This window comes from Wolffia australiana, chromosome 12, assembly GCF_029677425.1.
Source record: "Wolffia australiana isolate 7733 chromosome 12, ASM2967742v1".
Taxonomy (NCBI): domain Eukaryota; kingdom Viridiplantae; phylum Streptophyta; class Magnoliopsida; order Alismatales; family Araceae; genus Wolffia; species Wolffia australiana.
This window is the reverse complement of record NC_135846.1, coordinates 7,600,575-7,615,512: the sequence shown is the minus strand read 5'-3', so window position 1 is coordinate 7,615,512 and position 14,938 is coordinate 7,600,575. Positions and strand designations below refer to the sequence as shown.

At 46.7% G+C, this 14,938-nt stretch overlaps 1 protein-coding gene across 3 annotated transcripts in view; it reads left to right on the top strand.

The window, feature by feature from the left end:
• LOC144710043 (P-loop containing nucleoside triphosphate hydrolases superfamily protein) overlaps positions 1-14,938 on the top strand; it is a 47,059-nt gene that overhangs the window by 4,742 nt on the left and 27,379 nt on the right. The window contains exons 6-12 of one of the 3 annotated variants that reach the window (XM_078583710.1): positions 6,772-6,886; positions 6,961-6,998; positions 7,394-7,491; positions 7,642-7,730; positions 12,813-12,951; positions 13,006-13,086; positions 13,191-13,306. In XM_078583710.1, the coding sequence (XP_078439836.1) occupies positions 6,772-6,886; positions 6,961-6,998; positions 7,394-7,491; positions 7,642-7,730; positions 12,813-12,951; positions 13,006-13,086; positions 13,191-13,306 (676 nt within the window). Of the gene's footprint in view, positions 1-6,771; positions 6,887-6,960; positions 6,999-7,393; positions 7,492-7,641; positions 7,731-12,812; positions 13,087-13,190; positions 13,307-14,938 lie in introns of all 3 variants that reach the window. The other 2 variants (XM_078583709.1, XM_078583708.1) reach the window with 2 other exon arrangements.

The following is a 14,938-nucleotide window of genomic DNA, read 5'->3' as shown; positions in this document are numbered from 1 at the left end:
ACAAAATAGACATTCCAATGGTTTTAGTCACGGGGAGGCGGGGAGCTAAAGTTTGTGGACCGTACATTACCAATGTTGAATATGTTGTTTCTTTTTCTTTTCCTTATATACCCCTGCTTTACTCTCACTCTCTCTCCCCTACTCTCTATATATACTCCTGTTATGGAACCTCTAAACCTAATGAGAACATTTTCAGTTTTTACCTCAACCCATCCTTCTCCTCTGGGTTTCTTCATGGTATCAGAGCGTTTGATCTCCTAGCTCCGTTGCTGGGTTCCTCACAAGTCACAGGTCGCTCACTCGCAAGCTGTAGATTGTTCGCTCACCCTGTTAGGTCGCAGGGCGAAGCTTTGCAAGCCGTAGCCGCAGGCCGTCCCTGCAAGCCACAGCCGCAAGCCGTCCCTGCTAGCCGCAGCCGCAGGTCGCCCCTTCAAGCCGCAGTCGCAGGTTGGCCCTGCAAGCCGCAAGCCGCAAGGCGAAGCACTGCAAGCCATAACCGCAGGTCACCCCTGCAAGCTGCAAGCCGCAGCCGTAGGGCAAGGCTCTGCAAGCCGCAGCCGCAGCCCCGTTGCAGCTTTGCAAGCTGCCTCGCAAGGGCTGATCGCAAACGGTCAACTTGACTTCAGTCCGACTTCGAGTTAGGTCGGGCCCTCTCCCGGCTCGATACGTGGTCTTCCTTCAGTTGTGCTTGTGCCAATTCAAGTTATAGAATGGCCTCCAGCGACTCCACCACTTCCGCTGCCACTCTACCAGTGGACTGCCTCCTCACTCATTTGAGTTGAATTCGTGGCACTATTCCCTGCCACGTACGCCGTCTGAATTCCAATTTACTGGGTTGAATCTTCTTCAATGGCGCCAGTATGTTCAAATTACCTTGAAAGCTCATGTAGCATCTTGTGGACAACCCGCCGTCTCCCACTACCTCTCACTATGAACACTGGCTTGACATTGAGGGTGTAGTTCACAGGTGGCTGCTCGACAGTATCAGTCGATCCTATGCTGCTGAATTCCTGTCCTTAAACTCCACCAAGGAGATCTGGGACGCCGCACAAGAGTCCCACTCAAAGCGGAATAACTTGGCCATTATCTATGACCTCGTTACTCGCTCCACGATCCTTACCTAGGGTCCACGCTCTGTTTGGGCCTATCATTTAGAGTTGTCGTCTCTTTGGACTGAGTTGGACCACTACATGCCCCCTGATCCTCATTCGGTTGACCATGGATATGTTCTACAACCTCGGGTGTTCAAATTCGTCATGGGACTGAATCCTGAATATGAGTCTTTACGCGGCCAACTACTTCATCGGGAGAAGGTTCCTACCTTGAAGGAAGCCCTGGTGGCCGTTCAGATGGAGGAAACTCGCCTCAGCATATTCCATTCCGAACTCGCCTCGGTGATGGCTGTTCAGCAGCTCGGGACCTCACGGCCTACATCCGTTCAGGTGGTGTCGTCGTATATGTCCACTCCTAAGGTGACGTCACTGAACATGAACTCCCTGGTCCAGCAATTGGCGTCTACAGGCCATGGTGCTCCTGGTAATTCCTCTATTTTCTGCAACTATTGCAAGAAGCGAGGTCATACCAAGGAGACATGTTACAAGCTCCAACGAAAGAACGCCCATCAAAGCCACTTGGTGACTCATCTTCCTCTCCCCTCCGGGCAGTTCATGTCTCCTATGTCTATTCCCGAGATATCTCAACCAACTGCTGAAGCCACATCTTCAAAGGGAGCCCAGCTTCGACATGATGGAATCGACTAACTCCGCCAGCTTCTTCAATCCAAATTAATGGACTCTACTTCCCTCGTTCATCAAGGTACACCTTTTTCCCCTTCCAATGTACAGTGGATTGTTGATTCCGGTGCCACAGCCCATATGACTCCTCTCTTCTAGTGTTTCCTTACCTACACTCCCTCTCCTCATTCTCATAAAGTTCGTACTGCATCCGGTGATCTCCTTCTTGTAGCTGGTGTGGGGAGCATCCAATTGTCCTCCACTCTTACCCTTACCCATGTTCTTCATATTCTTCATGTTCCTCATCTTACCCCAAATCTCTTATCTCTTCATCACCTCGTTCAAGATCTTGGTCAAGCGGTGTATTTTACTCCTAATTCCTGTTTCTATCATGATAAGGTGTCGGGGCAGTCGACTACACTTGCTGAGGGGTACGGTGGCCTCTACGTTCTCCATCGTCCTCCACACATCTCTCCTTTGGTCCCTGCTCTCGGCGTAGCTCTCTCCACTGCGGCGCCGGATCCTCTTTTGCTTCTTCACCGTCGCTTAGGCCACCCTTCTTTTTCTACCTTGAAGTTTATGTTTCCTTGTTTATTTCATGGACGGCCTGTGGACGGGTTTGTTTGTGAACCATGTCGGTTAGCTAAACATACTCGAACAACATACACTCCCTCTGATCCGTCTTCAGGTTCATTGTCCCCTTTCTCTCTCATTCACAGTGACCTATGGGGGCCTGCTCCCGTTCCGAGTGCTTCGGGCGCCCGATGGCTGATGATTTTTGTAGATGATTTTACCCACGTTACATGGGCATATCTTCTCAAACATAAATCCGACCTTTCCTAAACTATCATTTCTTTCCATGCTCTAATTAAAACTCAATTTGCTACACCCTTCAAACGCTTCCGCTCTGATAATGCCCGTGATTATGTTAATTCCACCATCTCCAACTTCTTCACGTCTCATGGTATCGTCTATGAAACCTCCTGTCTTTACACTCCACAACAAAATGGCCATGCCGAATGAAATTTTTGACATATCTTTGATATCACTCGTTCCCTTCTTCACATGAACATTCCTAAATTTTTCTGGGGCGAGGCTTCTCTCACTGCCGTCCATCTCATCAACTGTCTCCCCATCTCATCTCATCAACACGTTTCCCCTATCGATGCCCTCCATCAAGCCTACCCCATGGTTTCCTTGAAAACTAATCTCATTCCCCGTATTTTTGGGTGCACCTGCTACGTCCCTAACCGTCATCCTTCTCGGGACAAGCTTGATGCTAAGGCGCCCAAAAAGGGTATAAGTGCTATCATCCTTCTACTCATCACTTCATTATCAGTAAAGATGTCACCTTTGATGAATCCTTCCTCTTCATGCATATGACAGCGTGTCATATGCATGCTGTCAACCGTGTACTTCGTTATCGCAAAGGTACCGTTGGTCTCGGCCTTCAATTCCAGCAGAAAGGTGGCCTCCAGTTAGATGTCTATGCCGATGCGGATTATGCTGGCTCTCATGTTGACCGCCGCTCAACCACGGGCTACTGCACCTTCCTTGGGGGGAATATTATCACATGGCGGAGCAAGAAACAATCTGTTGTCTCTTGCTCTAGTGTTGAAGCCTAGTTTCGTGCTCTGGCACAAGGCATCTGCGAGGCATTATGGATCACCAATCTCCTCACAGAGTTGAAGCTGCCGTGTGATCAATCTACTCAACTATTCAGTGATAATAAGTCGGCTATCAGCATTGCCCATGATAAGGTACAACATGATCGTACTAAACATGTTGAAGTGGATCGTCACTTCATCAAAGAGAAGCTTGAGTCCGGACAGTTTTGCATATCATATGTTTCCTCTGTCAATCAGAGGGGCGATATTTTTACCGAAGGCCTGTCCGCTCTGCGTTTCCAAGACTTGTGCGGAAAACTGGGAATGGCTGATATCCACTCGCCAGTTTGAGGGGGACTGTTGAATATGTTGTTTCTTTTTCTTTTCCTTATGTACCCCTGCTTTACTCTCTCTCTCTCTCTCCTACTCTCTATATGTACTCCTGTTATGGAACCTCTAAACCTAATGAGAACATTTTCAGGTTTTCCCTCAACCCATGCTTCTCCTCTGGGTTTCTTCAGATAACAAAGTCGTCATAATCCAATTCAGACAAACTGAGAGAAGGATCTGAAATAACTGCATTGAACAAGAAGAAAAGTAATCGAGAACTAAACACCACTTTGGTGAACTGCTGAACTACCATGTTTCCTTGCTGACAAAATAGACATTCCAATGGTTTAAGTCATGGGGAGGCGGAGAGCTAAAGTTTGCGGACCGTACATTACCTGCTCTCATATCTTTTTCCAGTCATTCTTCCAGTCTTCAAGTGTCTGGAAAAAGAGTATGAGAGACACCAAGTCAACTAGTTAATTTTCTTACAGGAATAAGTCTCAAAGTGAACCAAGGATCAGGGACATAGTTTCGGGACAACAAATGTTATGTAGAGGGTGCTGAGAATGATTGACAGATCCGGAGAACCATCTGAAAGATTAGTGAATTGAATATTGGGACACGGGAGGTAAGATCTAAATTTGTAATATATTCCTTTACATCAACTACAAGAGTGGACAAAAGAAGGGACGTCCATGTGAGATGCAGACCGAGGCAGTGGTCAACGCTGGTCAGAATGAGGGTCAACTAAGGGCTGACCCTAATTCAACCGCATAGAAGGGCAGAGAAGCTCATCAACCGCATGTGACGACCTAGGAATGAAAGGGCTAAGACAAGTCTATTAAGGAGGTTGGAAGACAAGCCCATGGGGAATAAGAGCCCCTGAAGAAGTATATAAGGTGCAGAAGGGAAAGGATCAGCAGCTTTTCTTGGAGACGAGATTAGAGAATCTGTTGGCTGGTCTTTGGCCAGGTAACTCGGAGAACAACAGAGGTCAGGATTCCAGGATCCACCAGAGGCAAGTTCTTCGACAGGATCAAATCTGCAGCATTGATCAAGCATAGTGGCGAATCTCCATCAAATCGGTGCAGGTGTGTTCTGTTCTCTTGGTTGATACCAATGTTTGAGATACAGCCGTATCTAGGATGAAAATGCAGAGGATTTTCTCACCAAAGGCAAAGAACAGAGGGTCAGGACATCACATAAAGCAGAATACAAAATTCAGGCAGAAGGACCACATTTTGTGGGAGTAGCATTGGGTGGTTATTAGGGGGGGGGCTGCAGAGAAGAAGGTTGGATAGCTCACATGAGAAAACACTACTGGTAATTTGTCTGATGGAGAGAGAGGAGTGGTTTAGCATGTACCACACGGGCTCTAGGGCCCATGTACTTCTCCGGTGGTTACCAACTGGTTAGGTGACTGCCTTTTTATTTGTTTCAAAAAACAAAAAAAATTGTCTGATGGAGAGAAAATATGAGCAGAGAAAATTTAATGCTTTATATGTTGTTAGATGACATACATAACAATTGTAGCACATTCAGCGAGTGTATTGTTTTTTGAAATAAGGATTGGGGAGATCACACAAAGTCGGTGACCTTCCTAGTGAGATAAAAATATAATTGACAAGTACATGAAGGGCCTAAAAGGCTGGCCAGGGCCTTGGCCTTGGGATTTTACACCATGCAACAGTAAAACCTGCAGTTGCTTGTATCACCGTATCCATCGATGCTTCCCGTTCGTTGCAGATGACTTCATTCCTGTGCAGCCATAGTGCCCATAGCACTGCGAACGGCTGAACCTGTCCCTCTCTCCCCCTAGATGCTCCATTTTGTATTGACTCCCAAAACGCCACCTCTGATGAGATATCCACCCCCTTGAGTGGCTCACAGGTCCATACCGTTCGGGCAAAGGAACAATCAAAAAAGAGATGAGCGCAATCCTCATCACTGTTTGTACACATAGCACACAATGCCGAAGCTTCTGGGAGCCATTTCCTCCAAAAAACCTACGTCACTATATTCATCAGAGGAGCAGCGAACAGAAATATTTTCACCTTATTTGATCATTTGTCTCCATATGGTGCGACACGCGTAGAGGATCCTCGGTTCCTCTGTTGTCTATCCGCGGCTAAGCTTCGGATAAGCATCTCGAATAGAAAAGGATGCGCCTATCCACTTCCACCCATCCTGTGTCCCTCCTCGCGGGTGTAGGTGGATTAGTGTTTGCTGCAACCTTGTATAATCTTCCAGTCTTTGGGCGGATAAGGTGTCGCCTAGGCATGGGGTCCATGTGCCATCCCAACACTCGCTCACTGTGGCATGGGGAGTCCTTGCAGGGCACATTCAGCGAGTGTATTGCATGCAGCCTGATAAAATTATGTGGAGGACTTCTTGAAAATTAGTTCATTCAGGCTCACCGGATCAGGCCAGGATCACCATTGCAACTGGGCTGTCCGAGGAGCCTAGAGACTCTCTCTTTCTCTCTCTTTTAGTTATAATGACCTGTAACGATAATTAGGGTTAACTTGAGAGATATTTTCATGGTTTTCATCTCTCGGGTTGCATCCAGGTAGGCGATGCCAGCAGAATCCAGCAGAGTGATGATCTGGCCATTATCTTCCATTATCTCTCTCTCTGATCTCTCAGTAGGTTTCTGTTTGGGATCCTATCACAGCCTCAATCATTTGAAAACATAAAGAGGCTACCTAAGCCACTGGTTTCTCTCTGGGCCTTGAATTGCCGCATCTGCCATAGACTAAGGGTTGGTTTTGTAAAAAAATTACATAAACCAAAAAATTAATGTTTTATTCAGGATTGGGAATAGAACATACAAACACAATCAAGTGGTGCGTTCAGATCACAATATCGTCAAACTGTACAACTTATGTTGCACCAACAAAGCCAGTAGAAAGGTTTGATCCAATATCAAGTATGGAAAACTATTTTCTAATTGATCCTTTTGTGAATATATAAGAAGTGTTTTGTGGACTACTGATTTCTAAATGAGTAGGTTGTTCTGTGTGCGACTCCATTTGTATTTTTACAAATCTGTATGCCTATACCTGATTAAAAATAATTGATTTTTTTTCCCATTTTGTTAGATTTCACCACCAACGGGTACCACTTGTTATCCTAGTATGTGGAACTGCATGCACAGGAAAATCAACGATTGCTACTCAGCTTGCTCAAAGGCTTAATTTGCCAAATGTGCTTCAGGTAATTAGTCGAATTGAGAAGCTGATATTTTCTCACTCACTACCACTTTTTAATATTTTAAACATATGTGGCAGACAGATATGGTATACGAGCTGTTACGCACCTCAACAGAGTATGTCATCATCACTTTTTTCGGATTCCAAATTTGATTTTTTGTGTCTTTATAATCTTGAATATTTCAGCGTCTGTTGTTTGAGTAGAGATAGATAATGAAAAATCTCATCAAAGAATCAAGAGACAAGAAGAGATCAGATATGACTTCTGACTTGGGTGGTATCACTGGGGGGATAGGCCTTTAATAGAATGTCAACACTAATATTTTTGCATATTTCATTCATATGCCATGAAAAAAACAGATCTTAATATGGAAGAATGCATCATTCTTGAGTTAATTGGATAAACATGCCTCTAGATAATGTTTTCGTACTAGATAATAATGTTCTACATGCGTCTGAAGAATTTAGTTTCCAGTTGAATGATGTTCCTAAGTCTCTTCTCTGTTTCCAGTGCTCCTCTTACTTCTGTTCCTGTTTGGGCAAGAGAATTTTCTTCTCCAGAAGAGCTGATCACTGAGTTTTGCAGAGAATGTAGAGTTGTTTGGAAAGGTAACGCAAATCTATTAAACTGCATATTTTGTCATTTTTCCTGTATTCCCCAAATTTATCACCCATTTTTCAGGGATGTTACTTCATATTCATGGTTTCAGTTCACTCTGTGTCAATCTCTTCAAAAATAGTTCATCTTTTGCAATCCAGAGAATTTTTGCTCAAGTGTGGATAACATGTCAGGTTTGGCGGGTGATCTTAAGAAGGCAATGAAAGATGGTAAGCCTATAATCATAGAGGTACCACTCGTCACTCTTTCAGAAATTTTATTGGCTTTTACCAGACGGTCAGTGGCATTATTAGGGTGAATTAAAGAATCATATTATAGTAAAAGACTTATGGCGGATTGTAAATGTTGGAGGATGTCACCTATCGCATAAGATCAAAAAAGTTGCACAGATGTTTAATAAAAAATCCCTTTCATTTGTATTGAAATAGTCAATACTTTTGCCATCTCCGATATTGGTGCAATTAGTTGTGTTGAACCAAGAAAGAGGTTTGAGAAAGAGAAAACCAACTTGATTGAAAAGATAAGAGGGGATTACAAGTGTTTATATAGGGGAGCCCTAATGGGCTAGTTAAGAATGTCCTATATGGGACTATTAGTTACAAAAAAAAAGAGCTCAAGTGTCAACACTCCCCCTCAAGCTGGGGCGTGGATGTTTTCCACACCCAGCTTGCCACAAAGCTCCTCAAACCTAGGGGCATGGGGCCCTTTGGTGAAGATGTCTGCGATCTGATCTGCTGAAGGCACATACGGCAGGCAGAATTTTCCCGACTCCAGTTTCTCTTTAATGAAGTGTCGATCAATCTCTATGTGCTTCGTGTGGTCATGCCGGACTGGATCATGGGCAATGCTGATGGCCGACTTGTTGTCGCAGTACAGCTGGACGGGAGAGGAAACCGGACAATGTAGCTCACGTAGGATCTTTGTGATCCAAAGTGCCTCACAGAGACCATGTGCAAGCGCACGAAACTCCGCTTCGGCACTGGATCGAGACACCACCTTCTGCTTCTTACCCTTCCACGTAATAAGATTGCCGCCCAAGAAGGTGCAATATCCTGAGGTAGACCGACGATCAACAATGGAGCCTGCGTAATCCGCATCGGTATATACCTCTAGGCGAAGACCACTGTGGCCGCGGAACAAAAGTCCACGACCAACTGTGCCCTTTAAGAACCAAAGAAGTCGATGAGCAGCATGAAAATGACTCATGCGAGGAGTCTGCATGAACTAACTGAGAACCCCCACGGAATATGCAATATCAGGTCGCGTGTGGGTGAGGTAGATTAGCTTGCCCACAAGTTGTCGGTACTGTCCAGGCTCTGCAGGATCTTCATTCTCATCGGCACCAAGGCAGTGATTAGCGTCAATAGGTGTAGTAATGGGTCTGGAATCCTCCTTTCCAAGCTCATGAAGAAGATCCACCGTGTACTTCTGCTGACAAATGAAAATCCCGACAGAAGAGTATGCAACTTCAATGCCAAGGAAATACCTCAACGGGCCAAGGTGGCGAATAGCAAATTCCGACGATAGATAGGCCGCCAGTTGTGTAATAGCCTCCGTAGCATCACCCGTAATAATGATGTCATCCACATAGACCAGAAGGATAGCGACTCCCCCTGACGTGGAATGATGGTAGAAGAGGGTGTGGTCCCCATTGCACTGGCGATATCCAAGACGCTTCATGGCCGTAGTGAAACGACCAAACCAAGCGCGAGGAGATTGCTTCAAGCCATATAGGGCCTTCTTCAAGCGGCAAACAACCGAGGAAGGAGTAGAGGGGACCAAGGAGGCATACCCAGGAGGAAGAGCCATGCAGCAAGAGTCAAGAGAATGCGGACAGTGTTCAGCTTGGCCATTGGAGCAAATGTCTCCTGATAATCGACGCCATATTTCTGCGTAAAGCCTTTTGCAACAACGCGTGCCTTATGCCTCTCAATTGTGCCATCGGAGTTGTGCTTTTCAACATAGACCCAACGGCTATCAACCAAGTGCTTGCTCGGTGGGGGAGGAACAAGACCCCACGTATCATTTAGGGCAAGAGCTTGAAGCTCCTCCTCCATAGCCTGACGCCAATGAGGCAAGGATAAGGCAACATCCACCGTCTTCTGAAGGGAGATGGAGTCAATGGAGGTAAGCAGTGCATGGTATGGTTTGGAGAGACGATGGGAGGAAATGTAATTAGTTAAAGGATATAAAGGAGGAGAGCGGGAAGGAGGCACAAGGGCCAAGGAAGATTCTCGTGGAGTATCTTGGGAGGTAGAGGATGAGGCATCCAAAGGAGGAGAAGAGGAGGGAGGATAAGGAACTCGAGCGGGTCCGGCTGAGGAGGTAAAGAAGGTGGTACCGTGGAGGGATAGTAAGGAGTAAACTCATCAAAGGTAGCATCTTTGGTGACAAAGAAGCGACGGGAAGGCTGATGGTAGCATCAATAACCCTTTTGGGTAACGGAATATCCAATGAAAATGCACTGAATGGCGCGAGGGTCAAGCTTGTCCCGACCAAGATGATTGTTGGGGACAAATCAGACGCACCCAAAGACACGTGGAGTGAGGTTTGTTTTGAGGGAAGTGGTGGGAAAGAAGCGCTGGAGACAATCAATAGGAGGGGAATGGTTGAGGGCACGAGAGAGAAGGCGGTTGAGAAGATGGATGACGGTGAGAACGGCTTCACCCCAGAAATACTTGGGAACATGCATATGGAACAGGAGGCTCTGTGTCGTATCAAAGATGTAGCGAAATTTCCGTTCTGCAACACCATTCTGCTGAGGCGTGTAGGGAAAAGATGTTTCGTGAATAATGCCGTTTTGTTGGAAGAAATGGGTGAGGGTAGAATTGACCTAGTCTGTGGCGTTGTCGGAGTGGAAGCGACGGATGGGGGTGGAGAATTGGGTTTGGATAAGGGAGTAAAACTGGGGAATGATGGTGGAAAGTTGGGATTTGTGTTTTAAAAAGTAAGCCCACGTGAAACGGGTAGCGTTGTCAACGAAAATAACAAGCCATCGAGCGCCAGAAGTGCTGTGAAGGGGGGTCGGACCCCAAACATTGGTATGAACAAGAGAAAAAAGGCGTGGATGCACAAGATGAAGATAAAGGATATGTAGTGCGATGATGTTTAGCAATTCGACATGCGTCACAAACAAAACGGTCAACAGCATGACCCTGGAAAAGTTTAGGAAATAGACGATAAAGGGTGTCAAAAGAGGGATGTCCGAGGCGTCGATGAAGAAGCCACAATTGGTCATGAGACGTCGAGAGGGAAACAGTAGCAGCAGCAACAGCAAGAGAAGAGGAAGAAGGTCGAACAAGATAGAGCCCCTCACGACCTCAGCAAGTGAAATCGTCTCCCCCGACACCTTGTCACGATAAAAGCAGGAATGTGGAGAAAAGGTGAGATCATGGTTTAAATAACGAACAAGTCGGGATAGAGATAGGAGATGATGAGCAAGACGAGGAACATGAAGAACGCGCGAAAGTTTCATAGAAGGGGAAAGAGTAACATGACCAATAACCGCGACGGTGAGAAGATCTCCAAAGGCGGTTTTGACTTTGGAATGACTAGAAACGGGTTCATAGGTTGAAAAAGCTCGAGGATTAGGAGTCATATGAGCGGTGGCACCAGAATCAAGAAGCCAAGTGGAAGATGACGAAGGAAAATTTCCGGAAGTCAAGGTTGGAGAGGCAAGAGCGGTGGACGTACCTGCGTGGGCTAAAGAACACGAGCCCACGACGGGAGGATCAAGAAGACGTCGAAGATGCTCCATTTCCTCAGGAGTGAAGCTAGGAGATGAGGAGGCATTGGCCGGAAGCAGAGTATACTGCATAGGCACTTGTCCTGGACTCGGCACGCTTGGTGAGCTGGCAGGAGGGGCGGCGGCAGCAAGGTGACTCTGTTGAGTCCGCTTCCGTTGGAGCTTGAAGCATGTTTCCTTTGAGTGACCCCTCTTCTTGGAATAATTGCAGAAGAGTGTGGGATCGCCCTTGGGAGACTCCTCCGAGCGAGAGGAAGTCCGTCAGGCAGAAGAATTCGGCGATGAAGCATGAGTAGCCGCGACCGGTGTTGCCACAATCGCCGAGGTGAGGGAAGGTGCCTGCTGAAACCGAGACTCCTCAATCCGTGCACTCCGGAGTGCATCTTGGTAGGTGCGCATCTTCTCCTGATGAATAAGCTGGCCACGCAGTGATTCATATTCCAGGTCGAGACCCATCAGGAATTGAAACATATGAAGCTGTAGCACATACCCCCGCTCCACCGAATTCACCTCTGGTGGCATGTAATGGTCGATCTCATTCCACAAAAAGGTGAGTTCATTACTGTACTCCAATACCGTCCGAACCCCTTGACGAAGATTAGCGGCCCGATGCACCAATTCGTACAAAATGGCAATGTTGTTCCTCTTGGAGTGGCTGTTGAGGGCGGCTTCCCAGACGGCTCGAGCACTCGCCAAAGACAGAAACTCCCCCTTAATATTAGGGGCGATACTGTCAAGTAGCCAGCGTTGAACGACTCCTTCAACGTCGAGCCAATCATAGTATGCTGGGTCCGTCACCGGTGGTCCGTCTTCCGTTAAATGACGCATTAGTCGTCCTTTTAGAGTGATCTGCACGTACTGCCGCCATTGAAGGAGGTCGAAGCTGGTGAAAATTCCATCAGGCGGCATCTTGGGCAAAGTAAATGGTGCTGGACCGGTGAGACGAGTCGATGCAGCCGCTGTCGGAGGCACATGAGAATGCACCGGAGTCATCCCAGATGTCTGAGAGGCAGAGGTCTGTTCTTCAGACATCGGACAGCACGGATCGAGGCGCAGGAGAACCCGGATGAAGCAGGTCACCCGCGGACACGCGCAGAGAGGCTACTCTACACGAAGAAAGAGAGGGTCCGCGCGAAGGAGAGGGTCCGCGCGCGGAGAGAGAGAGAGAGAGAGCCGGTCGGTCGATCGATCGCGGTCGGTCGATCGCGGTCGGTCGGTCGATTGAGGAGAGGACGCACGATAATGGCAGGAGCCGGTGAGTCGGAGCGATGATGAGTCCGAAATTTAGGGTTTCGGCTCTGATACCATGTTGAACCAAGAAAGAGGTTTGAGAAAGAGAAAACCAACTTGATTGAAAAGATAAGAGGGGATTACAAGTGTTTATATAGGGGAGCCCTAATGGGCTAGTTAAGAATGTCCCATATGGGACTATTAGTTACAAAAAAAAAGAGCTTAAGTGTCAACAAGTTGAATGAAAATGGTTCAATAATTAAATGAATTCAATAATGCTCCAGATTTCTCTTTTGAGCATGAAGAAATTTCTAAAGCTTTTTTTGCCTCGGACAGGGTGTACATCTGGATCCGAGCATTTATTTGATGAATGAAGAAAATCGAGGTTTACTTGGCTTACCAAGAATGAAGAATCCAGTAAACTCACAGACGACTCTAGAGAAGATGTCTTTGAGGCCAATTGGCCAGAATAAAGGTAATATTAATCCTGAAAGGGACATCACATGTTCAGCTAACATGCATTATTCAGAGGATAAGGACATATCTGGAGCAGCATGTAGAGTGATTTCTGAACCTGCAATTGAGTCTGATAGAAGATCTGATCTTTCAGGTACTTCCCGCTGAAATTTTTCATGATTATTTATTTCACATTTTTTCATTCTTGATTGAATAAACTAATTTTCAGAAAACCTAATTGCGTGATACAATATATAGGGGAAATCCTGGAAAACAGAGATCTTAATATTGAAAGCCTTGTGAGAAAGGGAAAGCGTCCATTTCAACCCATTATTGTACCAATAGTCTTGAAGATGGCAGAGTTTGATCACAAGGTGTTTTGAGCTCTTTTTCTTGTTCAACATAATGTAAATACTGCATCTTTATTATTGCATTATTTGTGTATTGATGTTGTAGGATTTTTTTTTTTTGAACAATAAAGAAGACCATCCAGAACCGGTGGCCTACTTGCTATCATTAACAATAAAAAATGTGTACAAAAAATTTACAATCAAACTCAAAAAAGGCTATCCTCTCCCTCCACCCCAAAACGACTTCAGCGCCTCCACATCATGAACGGCATTCTCTACTGAAGCTGGCCTCTCATTAAACACCACCTCGTTTTGATGTATCCATATCGTCCAGAGTGCCGTGAGCAAGCGACCCCTATCAAGTCGGCTTCCGTGTCTTCTGTCAGAAACTGAAGCCCAAAAGGCCTGGTCTGAGGAGATACCCACCCCCAGTAATTGCTGCAATGCCCAGACGCTCTGTGCGAATTGACATGTGAAGAACAGGTGGGAACAATTTTCCTCTCCCCTGTCACACATAGGGCAGCCAATGGGAGTCGCATGGGTCCATTTCCGTCCGTAGACTCGTGTGACAAGCCTTCGACGTCTCAACAACCAGCTGAAGAGTCGCACTTTAAGGGGGACTTTGCGCGTCATCAACATGTGGCAGGCCTTACTGGTCGTCTCGTCGTCCCGAGTTATTCCTCGGATTTTCAAATATGCATCTTTCACCGAGAAGGACGACCCCCGCCATATCCAACCGTCATGGGAATCAGCTATAAGTCTGAAAGGTAGAAGTGATTCTTGCAGCCCCATCAGCTCCCCAAACTGCGGCTCTGATAAAGCTTCTGTCAACATAGGGACCCAAGCCTCATCCCAACATTCCCTGACCGTGGCCTCTGGATTCCGTGCTAGCGCAAATAGCCTTGGGAACCTCTAATGCATTGGGCCATGGTTGGACCAATTGTCGGTCCAGAAGCGAAATATTGCCCCATCTCCCAATCTGGGCTCAAAGAACTCGAGAATGCGAGGTATGGCTTGACGCAGGCCGCTCCAGAAAGGGGACTCTCCTCTGACTCTAGCCCAGCGTCTCTCCCAGTCTATTTCGGAGCCATATCTGTCTCTCAGGATATTGAAAACCAGCCCCTCCGCTGAAGTCGCAATCTTTTCCACCCACTTGGTCAACAGTGCCAAATTCATTGACTCCAGATGTAGGATCCCCAGCCCTCCGTGCTTTACAGGTCTGCATAGAATCTCCCACACTACTAGCGGCACCCCCTTTCGTTCTTCCTCTCCATTGCTTCCCAGAAAAACCGCCTCATCGCCCCCTCCAGACGCTTCACCACTCCCGCTGGTATTTTAAATATTGATAAGTAGAATATCGGAATCGTAGAAAGCACCGATCGTAGAAGCACCAATCGTCCCCCTTTCGAAAGTACTTTGTTCTGCCATCCTTCTAGCCTCCTTTCTACTTTCTCACCACCGAATGCCATTTAGCTGCTAGAATATGTCGCCCTGTTAATGGGAGACCCAAGTAACACATCAGGAGCGATCCTCGAGGTGTGCCTAAAGCTTCGGCACACTATGTCTCTTCCTCTGAAGTAAGTCCGAAACCTACGAACGCGGACTTAGCTCGATCAAGTTGCAGTCCTGAGAAGTCCGCAAACAGATCGAGTAATG